Source organism: Euprymna scolopes, chromosome 18 (assembly GCF_053919585.1).
Source record: "Euprymna scolopes isolate OS-2025 chromosome 18, ASM5391958v1, whole genome shotgun sequence".
NCBI classification, from domain to species: domain Eukaryota; kingdom Metazoa; phylum Mollusca; class Cephalopoda; order Sepiida; family Sepiolidae; genus Euprymna; species Euprymna scolopes.
This window is the reverse complement of record NC_136499.1, coordinates 104511856-104529089: the sequence shown is the minus strand read 5'-3', so window position 1 is coordinate 104529089 and position 17234 is coordinate 104511856. Positions and strand designations below refer to the sequence as shown.

Below are 17234 nucleotides of genomic sequence, written 5' to 3'. Positions count from 1 at the left end.
GAATTTTTGAAATATTATTTAGATTCATCAGACTACTGTTCTCATCTTGAGTTTGATTTTCACGTTTCAGTCGATGTAACATCCGACCTTCTTCGAAATTCCATCTAAATTTCTAAGTTTAGCAGAAACATTCCCAAGTTCGACAAGATAAACCTGAAGAAGTTCGGAGGTTATATCGACCAAAACATTGTGAAAATGACACTCAAGATGAGAACAGTAATCCGTTGAATCCAAATAATACGAAAATTCTCATCTTGGTTGCTAGTTTCACGTTATGGCTAACATAACCTCTGACCTTTTTCAGGCGCTTCTTTTTGAAATCGAGGATCTTTATATCTGTTGCAATATTTTTCGTATCCTGTGAGGGTATATATTTAATTGCCGCCCACGTCGGCAATATTTGGCACAAGGCCTGGAAAGTGGGATACCTGCAGGCTCCCCTAAAGGAGGGGCACTCCTGCAATTTTAAAAATTGCCTGAGTAACCCCGTCGGCATTCCCCAGTCGGGGCGCCTCAGGCAGCAAGCAATAAACTTGCCCCACCGGAAAGCCCGGTGGCAAGGCCTGGGAGGGTGGACCTCCTAGGTATTACCCAGCCGGTGTACCTCAGTCCAACAGGTGCTGGGCCGGTTCCCGGCCCCTCACCTGTCGGGCTGAGTGTCAAGTGACGAATCCTTGACTTGTACTACCCTGTCTCCATGCAGCCGAAGCCGCTAGAGACATCCCATCAGCATGGAACACTAATGGGGTATATCCTGTGAGGGTATGATTACAAAAAAATGGAAGGTTCTATTTATAGGCAGAGGTAATAAGAACTAACCAATCAGATGAAACTAGGCTTTGCTACTGACCAATCAGAAACTGGAATCAATCCATAAAACATACTGGATGTTTTAAAATTCTGACAAATTCTCATCTTCATGCGAGAAAGAACTTTGCTCTTTGTCTCAGGACTTCTTCTGATTGACTACCTTTTTTTTTTTTTACAAAGGAGTCACCACGTATCAATGCCCAGAGGCCACTCGAGGATAAGGGTTAATGAGTGTACAGTGGTCAAGGGGAACATGTCAGTCATCGTTAGTAATGGAAATTTGGTAAATTGGATTACTTAAGGGGATGGCTCATCAAGAATTTGGAAACTGACTACAATATGGTTGTCTTCAAGTCCACTTGAAGACAACCATATTGTAGTCAGTTGGAAAGCAGGAAAACGGAACAGAGTTCCACAGGTGTGCAGTTCTAAGAAAGAAGCTTTGTTCATGGAATCTACATTTAGATTTAGGTACAGATAAAGTGTGGGGGAAATTATTAATAGTGGTTTCAGCTAGAAGAATGTTTTTCATTAGAGCTCAGACAAGCGTTTGCCATGAAAATAACGATAAAGCAGAGATAGGCTCTTGTGACGTCTCTTCTGTGGGAAAGAGGAAGAGGTTCCAAGGAAGATAAAAGAGCATCCCCCACTAAGCTACAAAGTCTATTTTGAACTCTGTCAAGGCAGGATAAGCTGCTTCTAGCAGCTACTGCCCAGATGTGGCAACAGTACTCCATCCTTGGACGCACTTGGCTCTTATACATGTAAAGAATTGCATCAGCAGTGAGATATCTACTGGAACGGTAGAATGATCCTACCATTTTCCCAGCAGCCCTGGCAACAAATTTGATGTACATGTTCCATCTGAGATCAGGAGTAAAGGTCAAGCCCAGACGTTTGTCAAAACATGAAGCCTCCTACTGGAAATACTATTCTTTGCCTGCAAGCTTTTACAATTAGCTTCTCTGGATTGATACTGCCATTTTGTTTGGAAGAATATTTCTTTTTTTCTTTGTTTCTGAAAGTAAAATGGCTTGCAACTAAAAAATATCCAACTTAGGAACTTATACGGGATACCGCAGTGAGCCCTTTATTTAACATACAGGACAGATTCTTTCTTTTTTTATTTTCTTGCAAACTTGGGAATCTTTCAATTAAACCCTGGAACCTATACAGATTTTTTAACATAACTACCTATTTAATTTGTTAGGTAAATTCTTCTTTTCCATCAACCATAACTAGATAGAACAAGTAATTATGTTATTTATGATTATTAATCACCTGTAGTAAGGATTGAACCTTCCAACTTCCAGAAGATTGTTACTTAGGACTGATTGTTAGTCAGTACCTTTATCCGTTGTGCCATGGATCAATGTGGACTGAAAGTAGACCCAAGATGAGAGTAGTAACCTGAATAAAAAAAAAAAAAAAATGCATAACTAACTTGGATTAAATAATTGATCAACTCATTACATGAAAAAAAAAAAATGCATAACTAACTTGGATTAAATAATTGATCAACTCATTACATGAAAAAAAAAAATGCATAACTAACTTGGATTAAATAATTGATCAACTCATTACATGAAAAAAAAATGCATAACTAACTTGGATTAAATAATTGATAAACTCATTACATGAAAAAAAAAATGCATAACTAACTTGGATTAAATAATTGATCAACTCATTACATGAAAAAAAAAAATGCATAACTAACTTGGATTAAATAATTGATCAACTCATTACATAAAAAAAAAAAATGCATAACTAACTTGGATTAAATAATTGATCAACTCATTACATGAAAAAAAAAATGCATAACTAACTTGGATTAAATAATTGATCAACTTATTACATGAAAAAAAAAATGCATAACTAACTTGGATTAAATAATTGATCAACTCATTACATGAAAAAAAAAATGCATAACTAACTTGGATTAAATAATTGATCAACTCATTACGTGAAAAAAAAAATGCATAACTAACTTGGATTAAATAATTGATAAACTCATTACATAAAAAAAAAATGCATAACACACTTGGATTAAATAATTGATCAACTCATTACATGAAAAAAAAAATGCATAACTAACTTGGATTAAATAATTGATCAACTCATTACATAAAAAAAAAATGCATAACTAACTTGGATTAAATAATTGATCAACTCATTACATGAAAAAAAAAAAATGCATAACTAACTTGGATTAAATAATTGATCAACTTATTACATGAAAAAAAAAATGCATAACTAACTTGGATTAAATAATTGATCAACTCATTACATGAAAAAAAAAAATGCATAACTAACTTGGATTAAATAATTGATCAACTCATTACGTGAAAAAAAAAATGCATAACTAACTTGGATTAAATAATTGATCAACTCATTACATAAAAAAAAAATGCATAACTAACTTGGATTAAATAATTGATCAACTCATTACATGAAAAAAAAAATGCATAACTAACTTGGATTAAATAATTGATCAACTCATTACGTGAAAAAAAAAAATGCATAACTAACTTGGATTAAATAATTGATCAACTCATTACATGAAAAAAAAAAATGCATTACTAACTTGGATTAAATAATTGATCAACTCATTACATGAAAAAAAAAATGCATAACTAACTTGGATTAAATAATTGATCAACTCATTACATAAAAAAAAATGCATAACACACTTGGATTAAATAATTGATCAACTCATTACATGAAAAAAAAGAAATGCATAACTAACTTGGATTAAATAATTGATCAACTCATTACATGAAAAAAAAAAATGCATAACTAACTTGGATTAAATAATTGATCAACTCATTACGTGAAAAAAAAAATGCATAACTAACTTGGATTAAATAATTGATCAACTCATTACATGAAAAAAAAAATGCATAACTAACTTGGATTAAATAATTGATCAACTCATTACATGAAAAAAAAATGCATAACTAACTTGGATTAAATAATTGATAAACTCATTACATGAAAAAAAAATGCATAACTAACTTGGATTAAATAATTGATCAACTCATTACATGAAAAAAAAATGCATAACTAACTTGGATTAAATAATTGATCAACTCATTACATGAAAAAAAAAATGCATAACTAACTTGGATTAAATAATTGATCAACTCATTACATGAAAACAAAATGCATAACTAACTTGGATTAAATAATTGATAAACTCATTACATGAAAAAAAAATGCATAACTAACTTGGATTAAATAATTGATAAACTCATTACATGATAAAAAAAATGCATAACTAACTTGGATTAAATAATTGATAAACTCATTACATGAAAAAAAAATGCATAACTAACTTGGATTAAATAATTGATCAACTCATTACATGAAAAAAAAATGCATAACTAACTTGGATTAAATAATTGATCAACTCATTACATGAAAAAAAAATGCATAACTAACTTGGATTAAATAATTGATCAACTCATTACATGGAAAAATAATGCATAACTAACTTGGATTAAATAATTGATCAACTCATTACATGAAAAAAAAATGCATAACTAACTTGGATTAAATAATTGATCAACTCATTACATGAAAAAAGAAATGCATAACTAACTTGGATTAAATAATTGATCAACTCATTACATGAAAAAAAAAATGCATAACTAACTTGGATTAAATAATTGATCAACTCATTACATGAAAAAAAAATGCATAACTAACTTGGATTAAATAATTGATCAACTCATTACATGAAAAAAAAAATGCATAACTAACTTGGATTAAATAATTGATCAACTCATTACATGAAAAAAAAAATGCATAACTAACTTGGATTAAATAATTGATCAACTCATTACATGAAAAAAAAAATGCATAACTAACTTGGATTAAATAATTGATCAACTCATTACATGAAAAAAAAATGCATAACTAACTTGGATTAAATAATTGATCAACTCATTACATGAAAAAAAAAATGCATAACTAACTTGGATTAAATAATTGATCAACTCATTACATGAAAAAAAAATGCATAACTAACTTGGATTAAATAATTGATCAACTCATTACATGAAAAAAAAAATGCATAACTAACTTGGATTAAATAATTGATCAACTCATTACATGAAAAAAAAAATGCATAACTAACTTGGATTAAATAATTGATCAACTCATTACATGAAAAAAAAATGCATAACTAACTTGGATTAAATAATTGATCAACTCATTACATGAAAAAAAAATGCATAACTAACTTGGATTAAATAATTGATCAACTCATTACATGAAAAAAAAAACCCCCTGTTATTCTGATTTAAAAAAAACAAAAAAAAAAACTTCTTTCTTTACAGTTGGTATCATGTCCGATGATGATGAAGATGATGATGAGCGAGTAAAAGAAAAGAAAGCTGCAAAACTGTCGCTGACGATTGATATCAACACCATCTTTGAAGAATTCCGTGCTTTTCCTCAAATGTTATCGCCATTGCCAGCGGACAAGGAGGTAAGCACTATCCCTCTTTCACTGTTATTTGATGGAAAAGGAGGGGGGTAGTATCGTCTCCTTTGATTAGTCGATGAGAAAATGGACCTTGAGTTTAATTTTGGTAGACTTTATAATTATGAGGCAAAGTTTGCGCAATTACCAGCTGCACCTCTCCTGAATCGGTGCTGCCTTAATCCAGTAGCAAGTAGAAGTGCTAGATGACAAGAAGCAATGCCGAGACAAGCGGAGGGCATATAAACCACCTGGAATTCCCAAATGATCACCCATTTTAGTACTGATCAAGCTCAACGTTGCTTAACTTCAGTAATCTAACAGGAACCTGTGTGCGTTAGCGTGATTATGTCGTACATACAGAAATGTAATCTCACTTTATACGTTGCATGATAAAAAGCTTAACAATATGCAATGTTCACCATCACGGCAAATATCTGGCAAACGTAATAAATAGGGGCTATGACAACAGCATATTCTTATCATTGTTTTGACTCTCGAGTATATATTCAACACAGTTAGACACAGTTAATTAACCGAGAAGCACATCACTCTACATAAAAGCATATAAGATATTAACGGCGACACACTCAAGAGTTAAAACTATCTGGTGGTGTCCATTATGGGTAGTCATACACACTGCATACTATTAGTACTCCTGCTGATTCTGTGGTATCACGATATTGCTCTCTGAGAATGTTATCTTACATCGTAATATTAGTACTAAGAAGACTCCATGATGTACATAAGTTTCGGTCTCACAACAATTATATAATTTTTTTTGTCTTTATTCTGCTGGTGGTATTGACCACAAGAGATAGACCCCTCATGGAGAAAGAGGCAAAGTATATGTTTAATCTTGTTGATGTTTGTTGTAAAATATTTTGAATAGGTGTTTGTTCATGTTTATTGAAAAAAAATTATTATTTTATCAAGTTATTTTAAAAATTTAGAAAACCAAATGATATTAAATAATTTTTTTTTATTAAATGAATAAAATAATTTTTAAATTATTATTTTTTCCTGAGACTTTCACTGGTATAGTAAATAAATTATTAAAAAAAAATATTTTCAAACAAAAAAAAAAAATTACTAAAAAGAAGTTTTATTTTTTTATTTCTAATAAAGAAATGTTTTCCTTCCGGACCCCAACCTTGGGTCCACATCATTTGGTGTTTTTAAATTTTTCAAATAACTTTAGGAAATAATTTGTCAATGATACTCCTATTAGTTTATCATTTTTATAACTAGAATGCTTTCTTTTAATTACTTATAAGAAACAATTTGCTTTTTGGCATAAAAAATTATTCCCCCTTCCCCCCAAAAAAAGGATGGAAACATCAACCTAAAATATAATGGGTAACAGTTTTCTGATAAATACTGCTTGTCTATTTCTGAATTCAAACTTGATAAACCATAGAAGTGAAATATCAACTTTTTGTAAACATAACATAACTTCCCTTTTGGATAACTATATACATAAAAAAATAAATCAACGAATTAAATGTAGTGTAGAGGGAATTTTTTGTTTCTGACTTTGCAGAATATGATTGAATTTTGAAAAGGAGGAAAAAAACCCCAATAACATCAATGTTTGGTGCATTTTAAGTCAGGAAGCCATTATCTTCACACAACCTGATCTGGAAAACACCAGTATGTTTTTCATTGAATGACATTCTTGACCGAAATTTAAACAATTTAGACTGAAGTTTATTTCAATTCAATTCAGTTTATTTGGCAAGAAATTAAACAATCGTGCTTCAATTGCCTCAAGGATGCAGTTGTCCAGCATCTGTCGAAATTCACCTTCAATTATTGTGTTGTTGATGCATGTATTATCTTTCTTATAAATCTATTCCAAAATCCAGGGATTCTGATTGAGAAAGCATTCCTCCTTCAGTTCAATTGAAATTGGCGGTGATATTTTTTTTTTTATATTTTATTTTTTTTTCTTTTTTAACAAGGGAATCACCACTTATCAAGACCCCAAGGCCACCCGTGGATAAGGGTTAATGAATTTAAGGTGGGGCTGTAGTGATCATTAATGGTGTAATTTGGGTAGAATTTCATTATTCATGAAGATGGCTCAACAAGAACTTGTTTATGTTGAATTTGAAGGCTATCATGTTGTATTCAGTCAGGAAGCAGGCTAGCAGAATGGTGTTCCACAGGTGGTCAGTTCTGGGAAAGAAGCTTTGTTCATGTTAAAATTTAAAAATATATATTAAAGAAAACTTTATTTACAGAAATGTTAAAAAAATAAATTTTTAGAATTATTTCTGTGTGAATATATTTTTAATATTAAAAAAAATTTAAAGAAATGTAAACCATGTAGTTTAAATTACTTTTTGAAATAAAATATTTCCATATGAATATATTTTAAAAATTAAAAAAATATTTATAGAAATGTAAAAAATAAAAGTTTATTATTTTTCATGATAAAACAAGAAGTGCTTCTACATGGTCTCATATTTTGTTTCATGCTAAGTGACTTCCGTTCTGTATTTAGCTAAACCGAGTCCACTTTTGACGTCGTAACTTTGTGTGCTGAATTTTTTAATTTATCTGGATTGTGATTTTTTTTTTTTTTTAACAATTTCATGTGACATTTTTGGGCATGAGTTAGTCTATAATTCAATGTTTGTTTTCTAAATATGATGAAAAATCCATAAAAATATGTAAGAATTGTTTTTATTTTTTTTATAGAGTGAACAGGATTCTTCAATGGATGGTTCTGAAAAATCTGACAACGATTTGGCAAAACTTCTAGAATTAGAATTCCTAGGGACTTCAGAGTTGCCAGAAGAAAATGCAGAGGAGAATCAGACAAAAGCAGAGTCTGTTAACTCCCAGAACAAATCTGACTTGCCAACCGTTTCACCAGCTTCTTCTTCAACAAATGCCGTCTCAAAGTCAAATGCTGATGAAGCACCATTAAAACAATCGGCTTCGAACATGCTGAAATCAGTCGCAGTTGGTCATTCGTCATCTGACAAGATTGAATTAGTTTCTCTCGGTAACTTATCTGATACAGATGAAGAGAACTTTGAGCCTCCACAGAAGTCAACACCATTGGCGCCAGTTTTACCAAAGAAGACATTGAGCAATAGTGAAAAATTTCTTAGTAATTTATCATCAGATTCGGATTCTGACGATGAAGAATTGAAGACGTCATCACAATCAACACATTCATCCTGCATCACAATGACTAAAGAACCGGCTTATCGAAAACCTGATCCTTCCATAGATTGTACTCTGAAAAATTTAGATCAAAATCTCCAACCAGAATCGGGAAAACTTTGCAACTCGCAACTAAATTTTGGCGAAACATCAAGCTTGACTTCCGAAAAATACAAAGAACAATCGATCAAAGTAGATTCTGTTGGCGATCCGGTCAGGACAGTTGTTTTGGACAAACAAAACCACAACACGGATCATAGTTTCGATCTGTTCAAATCCAGTGTAAAAATGGCAGATTCTTTGAATCCAACACACACACCTGACACTACTTCAGTGGGAAAAGATTTAAATCTACATAACAATATGAAACGGACACAGTTAGACATGATGAATCTATTTGGTAGTGAATATCTCTCTTCATCTAGTGATGATGACGATGATATGAATTCCCAGGCAGCACTCGTCGATGACAGAACGCCCCAGGCAGCACCCGTCGATGACGAAACGCCCCAGGCAGCACCCGTCGATGACGAAACGCCTCAGGCAGCACCCGTCGATGACGAAACGCCTCAGGCAGCACCCGTCGATGACGAAACGCCCCAGGCAGCACCCGTCGATGACGAAACGCCCCAGGCAGCACCCGTCGATGATGAAACGCCCCAGGCAGCACCCGTCGATGACAAAACACCCCAGGCAGCACCCGTCGATGACAAAATGCGTGAACCAGAATCCGTCGACGACAAAACAGAACCCGTCGACAACAAAATGCTCCAGGCAGAATCTGTCGATGACAAAACACTCCAGGCAGAATCCGTCGACGTCAAAATGCCCCAAGCAGAACCCATCAACGACAAAACACCTCAGGAAGGACCCGTCGATGACAAAACGCCCCAGGAAGCACCCGTCGATGTTGAAATGCCCCAGGCAGCACCCGTCGATGACGAAACGCCCCAGGCAGCACCCGTCGATGACGAAACGCCCCAGGCAGAACCTGTTGATGACAAAACGCCCCAGGCAGAACCCGTTGATGACAAAACGCCCCAGGCAGGACTCGTTGATGACAAAATGCCCCAGGTAGGAACCATCGATGACAAAACGCCCCAGGCTGGACCCGTCTATGACAAAACGTCCCAGGCTGGACCCGTCTATGACAAAATTCCTGAAACAGAAACCGTCGAGGACAAAACGTCCCAGGCAGGACTGGTTGACGACAAAACGCCCCAGGCAAGACCTGTCAATGACAAAACGCCTCAGGCAGAACCTGTTGATGACAAAACGCCAGAACCAGAACCCATCGATGACAAAACGCGTGAACCAGAATCCGCCGACGACAAAACAGAACCCCTCGACAACAAAATGCTCCAGACAGAATCTGTCGATGACAAAACACTCCAGGCAGAATCCGTCGACGTCAAAATGCCCCAAGCAGGACCCATCAACGACAAAACACCTCAGGCAGGACCCGTCGATGACAAAATATCTGAACTAGAACCCGTCGATTACAAAATACCTGAACTAGAACCCGTCGATGACAAAATACCTGAACTAGAACCCGTCGATGACAAAATACCTGAACTAGAACCCGTCGATTACAAAATGCTGGAACCAGCACCTGTCGATGACAAAATGCCCGAACCAGTACCCGTCAACGACAAAACACCCGGATTGGGACCCGTCGACGACAAAACGCCTCAACCAGTACCCGTCGATGGCAAAATGCACCAGGCAGTACCCGTTGATGACAAAATGCCCCAGGCAAAATCCGTCAATGACACAACGCCCCAGGCAGAACCTGTCGATGACAAAACGCTCAAACCAGAACCCATCAACGACAAAATGCTCCAGGCAGAATCAGTCGACGTCAAAACGTCCCAGGCAGGTACCATCGATGACAAAACGTCCCAGGCAGGACTTGTCGACGACAAAATGCCCCAAACAGGACCCATCAACGACAAAACGCCTCAAGCAGGACCCATTGACGACAAAATGCCCGAACCAGAACCCGTCGATGACAAAACGCTGGAACCAGAACCCGTCGACGACAAAATCCCCAAACCAGGACCCGTCGACGACAAAACGTCTGAACCAGGACCAGTTGATGGCAAAATGCCCCAGGCAGTACCCGTCGATGACACAATGCTCCAGGCAGTACCCATCGATGACAAAACGCCCCAGGCAGAACACGTCGATGACAAAACGCCCCAAGCAGTACCAGTCGATGACAAAACGCCCCAAGCAGTACCAGTCGATGACAAAACGCCCCAAGCAGTACCCGTCGATGACAAAACGCCCCAAGCAGTACCCGTCGATGACAAAACGCCCCAGGCAGAGCCCGTCAATGATACAACGCCCCATGTAGAACACGTCGATGACACAACGCCCCAGGTAGAACACGTCGATGACACAACGCCCCAGGAAGAACACGTCGATGACACAACGCCCCAGGCAGTACCCATCGATGACAAAACGCCCCAGGCAGAACACGTTGATGACACAATGCCCCAGGCAGTACCCGTCAATGACACAACGCCCCAGGCAGAACACGTTGATGACAAAACGCCCCAAGCAGTACCCGTCGATGACAAAACGCCCCAAGCAGCACCCGTCGATGACAAAACGCCCCAGGCAGAAAACGTTGATTACAAAACACCCCAGGCAGAGCCCGTCAATGATACAACGCCCCAGGTAGAACACGTCAATGACACAACGCCCCAGGCAGAACACGTTGATGACAAAACGCCCCAGGCAGTACCCGTCAATGACACAACGCCCCAGGCAGAACACGTCGATGACAAAACGCCCCAGGCAGAACCCGTCAATGATACAACGCCCCAGGTAGAACACGTCGATGACACAACGCCCCAGGTAGAACCCATCGATGACAAAATGCCCCAGGCTGTACCCGTCGATGACAAAACGCCCCAGACAGAACACGTTGATGACACAATGCCCCAGGCAGTACCCATCAATGACACAATGCCCCAGGCAGAATACGTTGATGACAAAACGCCTCAAGCAGTACCCGTCGATGACAAAACGCCCCAAGCAGCACCTGTCGATGACAAAACGCCCCAAGCAGCACCCGTCGATGACAAAACGCCCCAGGCAGAAAACGTTGATGACAAAACGCCCCAGGCAGAGCCTGTCAATGATACAACGCCCCAGGTAGAACACGTCAATGACACAACGCCCCAGGCAGAACACGTTGATGACAAAACGCCCCAGGCAGTACCCGTCGATGACACAACGCCCCAGGCAGAACTCGTCAATGACACAACGCCCCAGGCAGAACACGTCGATGACAAAATTCCCCAGGCAGAACCCATCGATGACAAAACATTCAAACGAGAATCTATTATTGTAAAGAAATTAATTAAACCGAAATCTCTCCTTGTTGATATAAGGAATGAACCCAAATCTGTTGTTGAGAAACTGATTCAACCAGTTTCTCCTGAGAAATCGATCGGACTGAAATCTGTTGTTGTCAAGAAGCCACTTGAGCTTGAATCTGGATTAGTCGTCAAGAAACCGCTTGAGCAAGAAGCTGTCATTGTAGACAATTTGCTTGAACCTGAGGCTGTTATTGTTGAGAAACCACTCGAACAGGAAGTTGTTGCAGTTGGAAAACCATTCGAACTGGATGCTGTCGCTGTCAAGAAAATGCCTGAACCGGAAGCTGCTATCAAAGAAATGAACCAATTAGTAATAAATGAACATCTTAAAACTGAAAATAGAGAAGAACTTAATAAATTTTCTACAATGACAGAAAATTCATCAGTTGTTGCTCCTGTTGAGAAAACGCCGCTCCAAATCTTGGAACCAGTTTCTCAGAACTCTGATTCTTGTTCACACTTTCTCGACGACAGTTTACAGACTTCTATTGTTCCTTCTCAATCGCAAATCTTAAACTGTGTGGCTGCAGACAAATCAGTTGATGGGCCAAAAACTCCGAAAAAGCAGGATAAAGTGACCTTATCTGTAGAGAATAATTCTCTTGCTAAAAAGACGAAAGTCCTTACAGAAACAGATATAAATAAAGTTGATCCCATGCAGTTGTCATCTTTCCAGTCTACGTGTAATGAAAATGGATCTCGCGACTGGGACAAGATGTTTTCTGCTACGGACATTCTTCTAAACCATAGCGGTCATGAGACCATAAATAGTTCGCTTTCGAGTGACAAAGAAAATGAAATGATGAACATATCTGACAGATCAATTGCTAACACAATGGATCCGATGAAACTTAGCAAGGCGGACACTGTCCCTAAACAGGCCTATGAAAATTTGTATTTCTTACAAGGCAAGTCAGCAGACGTACAAGATTCACAGAATATAAAGAATGATAAGAATCTTAGCAATTCTCAAAGCTCGTTTGAAAATAACAAAGATAACAAAGGTTTGGTTAATGATACTGAAAACATTCCAAAAAGAATCGGTAATGATTCCACGAAAGAAAATACCCAAACTATCCATAATTTTAATAAGGTTTTACAAAATGTTGAAATATCCAAAAGTTCAAGTACAAATATTGGAGAAATCGGTGCTAAATGTAAGAGTATGGGAATTTTAAGCAATAATCTAGAAAATGGTGACAAACAAAATAAATTATCTGAAAATTTAGAAAAGCCTGCTCTCCTAAAAATAAATTCTGTAAATAATGTTAAAGAATTTGGAATGGATGTTCGATTATCGGAAAGCAGCTTACATGTTGACAGTGAAAATCGATGTTTAGAGAGTCCCTTAATATCAGAAAGTGTAAAAGAAAATGCCGAAGAAAATGGTAAGGAATCTAAACATTCAATTGTTTTGCCTGAAAACGGTAATTCTGAATTATCACAAACTGTCACGAAAGAGAAAAATAAGGAATTAGAGTCGTCTTTGACAAAAGTTGAAATAATCTCGAATTCTGACTGTCCTAAAAATAATATTAAAGAGATTGTTGGAAATATTGAGGATTCTTGTGGTCTGCTTGAAGATGGTGAAGATCTTGAGTGTTTAGATATTAAAAGTGAAAATATTTCTTGTATGCCTGTGGCAGAAAAAAGTGATCACTTTGGTGTTTTGGTTACAAGAGAAGAAAACGGTAATAGCAAGGTCGAAGAAGCACCAGCTTTAAGTCGGATTACATCTGGAAACCCTTCTGAAGATGACCTTGATTCTTTGAATACTTCTGGAGATGGATTTTCATTTGAAGAATTCTCTGACTTGGAGCCACCTGAGTTGGCGCCGGTGTCAAACTCAAATCATGTAAATAATGTAAATATTAATGAGTTATTCGGAGATGATGATGATGATGTGAATCAACCGAATCTTGAATCTAAAGAAACGTTTAAAGTTTCAGAGGAAAAGAATCCAACATCAAGTCTTTCAAATAGTTCTCTCTGCAGAATGAATAATACGGATTCTGGTGGTGAATGTAATGATGAAATTCCGGTGCCATTAAATGTAAATAAAATTGAAGACGAGAAAGATTTGTCGACGGTGAACATAATGAAAAAACAATTTCTTTTTGATGAGCTTGATTGTACGAATCCCCGTAAAAAGAGAACGCCTGTCTTTAGGATGGCCATTGCTCCACCTAAAAGGCAATCCAAATTAGGCAGGGAACACACAGTGAATAATGATAGTTTAGGGAAGGCAAAAACTAAAGATTCTGTGATAAAATCTGTAAAGCACTCTTTTATTAAGTTTGTTGCGGCCAACGGCAAGACTTACTTACCTGCTGAATTACCAGACACTTCTGACCATGACACTCTCTCTCCGTCCATAAGGGAGGAAAAAAAGGATAGCTTTCCTGCTGACGAGGCCTCAAAGAACTCTGATCCACTTCCCGAAAATTCTTTACCCCCATCTGTCATAGATTTTTCCGAAAACACTGAACCCCTACAGCCAAAAAATCATTCCTTTTCCGAAAGCATTTTTGCGAGGGAAAGATTGGAGGAAAATAACCCCAACGAAATTCTTCAATGCATCAAAGAGTTTATCCTAGTCACTCGTCCCATTTCGCCTCTCCCCACAAGTCCGGTGAAATCAGCCCTGCCCCCCTGTGACCCTCTATCACCTCTGCCTAAAGAACAGACAATCATGCAGAAAAACGTATCAACCCCGACAAATTCCAACTGTGATTATCTCAAAGACTTTCTGCCGTTTTTAAGCACAGTCTCCCAACTCTCTCCCATCATAACCCCTCATAAGCTACGAGAAAAGAGAAGCAGAAAATGTTTGCTGAAAGACTTAGCGTCTGAGGAAGGGTTGGACATCGCTTCCAACGTTGTGCCAAAACCATTTCCGAAGAGTGTTGCTGCTGATACAAATTCTACAAAATGTCAAAGCAAAAAAGTCTGTCACTGTGTTTTGGATCCAGATTGTTCTTCACACATGCCACTGCCAAAATCAGATGCTGCTGAACCAAACTCTACCTCAAAAGTGGATTCTTCACAATCTTCTGCTGATAAAACGTGCCTCAATTCACAGCAAAGACTTCTACGAAAGACCAGGTGAGTGTTACGCAGCATTTTGCTTCATATTTTCCTGTATGCGCACATAAATATCTATATTGTATTTCTCTTTGTCTGTCTGTCTCACTTTTTCTTGGAAAATACTGGGCCGATTTGCCTGAAATTTGTATGAACCTTAAAGTGCAATGAATAAAGTATCATCGTACCCGTTCAATGCACGGTTAGGGATTAATAGGGATTAATCATCAGAAATACCATATTTACTCCAGAAGTTTTCCCAGAAACTACTGAGCTGATGTAACTGAAATTTTGTATGGAACTTTGATAAGGTACATACACAAAAAAACGAACATACACACATTTTTGCTTTTATATATATATATAGACTAGCGCGGGGGGTACACGGTGTTGCCCAGATGTTTAGAAGTGTGTGTGCTCGGGCAGGGGGTGTTAATCAAAACATAAGAATAAGTGAAGTAAATTTTTAAAAATCGTAAAAAAAACACAAAAAAAAACTAAACGATGTTAAATGTAAAAATGGGAAAAACAAAAAAAGAAAACGCGAAAAAGAAAACAGAAAGACGAATGTTAAAACTTTGTTAAAAAATCTGAAAAATAAAAACCAAAAAAAAAAAACACTGGCTTAAATAACCCTGTTTCAATATTAAAATTTAAAAATCGAAAAAAAAAAAGAAGACATCTCACACCACGATTCGAACCCAAAACCTTTAGATAATGAGGCCGTGCTCTAAGCAACTGAGCTAAGATGACATCAACGAAATTGTGTCGCTTTTTCAAATATTTAAAGTAAATCATGTACCGATGGTGTATGACGCATGCGTAGAAGCAGACGTCATGAGAGGACGGTTTTTGCTGGCCCCCCCCCCAGTAGAAAACTGCTGATTTCAGGGTGAAGGAATTAACGTTTTTGGCCAATTTTTCGATATTTGTCGCACGAAGGTTGTAACTTTAAAATGATACTGATCTGGCGAAAATCCGTGACCCGTGTTGAAAGTTTTTGCGAGACGTACAAACACACATACATACATACAAACAAACATACATACACACATTTTCGCTTTTATATATATATATATAGACTAGCGGGTGTACCGGGTGTTTGTAGGTGTGTGTGGTGTTAAATAAAAAAGAACCGGGGGGGGGGGGTCGAACCCGAAGACTTGAGGCAACGTTTGAAAATAAAATCGGCCAGCAAGAATGAGTTAGTGAAAGATGTTTGAATTTATTTAAGTAAGAACCAAATTGACAGGTGCACGCCCGGAAGTCGTCGAGCGTTACGATGATGACGACGTCAATGACCAGGTTTGTTTGTTATAAGTGAAGTAAAAAAAGAAAACAACGTTAAAACTTAAGCGGGAAAAAAACACAAAAAAAACTAACGTAAGGCAAACGAACGATGAAAACAGAAAAACGGACACGTGTAAAATGGCTTAAATAAGCCTGTTTCGATATTAAAATTGAAAAAAATCGGTGGATATCCGAGTGTTTTTGGGTGTATGGTCAGGGGTGGATAAGCGAAGTAAAAAAAAAAAACAGAATAGCGAACGTTACGTGAAAAATGGCTTAAATAACACTGGTTCAATATTTAAATTTAAAAAATCGAAAAAAAAAAAGACATCTCACACCACGATTCGAACCCAAAACGTTTAGATAATGAACCAACGTGCTAATCAACTGAGCTAACGCAACGTATATGAAATTTGTTCAGTTTTTCAACTATTTAAAGTAAATCAGGTCATGATGTCATCTGGCGCATGTGTAGAACCGCTTGTCGTCACGAGAAGACCGTTTTTGTTGACCCCCCCCCCCCTGTCGAAAATTGTCGATTTCGGGGTGAAAAAATGAACGTTTTTGGCCTATTTTTCAAGCGAAGGATGGGGCTTCAATATAATACCGAGTTTGTGAATTTTCGTCGTGTCTGTTGAAAGTTTTTAGCAGGCACACAAACATACACACATTTTCAATTTTATATATATATAGATGATAGGTTATGAAAAGGAAGGGTTGTAAAGAGATAGCTTCGAATTTGGGGGTATCAAAACCAAAGCAAAATATGATGAAAGTAAAAATAAAATAGATAAACCCCATAATTTATTATACCATACCTGTTCACACTGAAACACTTATCCCAATATTCTGTGGATCTATATTAAAAAACCTTGTTAAACTTTGTGACATATTTCCAATCTATGGAGGTCAGGTGCGAACGAACACCCCATAATTTTATTATACCATATTTCTTCAAACTGAAACATAATTATCAAAGTATACTTACGCAG

The 17234-nt window shown here is 36.9% G+C and overlaps 1 protein-coding gene across 1 annotated transcript in view; it reads left to right on the top strand.

The window, feature by feature from the left end:
• The window catches only part of LOC145297730 (uncharacterized), a 202430-nt gene that overhangs the window by 139812 nt on the left and 45384 nt on the right, over positions 1–17234 (top strand). The window contains exons 12-13 of the mRNA XM_080143947.1: positions 5151–5302; positions 8003–14973. Coding sequence (XP_080000073.1) covers positions 5151–5302; positions 8003–14973 — 7123 coding nt within the window. The remainder of the gene's footprint in view (positions 1–5150; positions 5303–8002; positions 14974–17234) is intronic.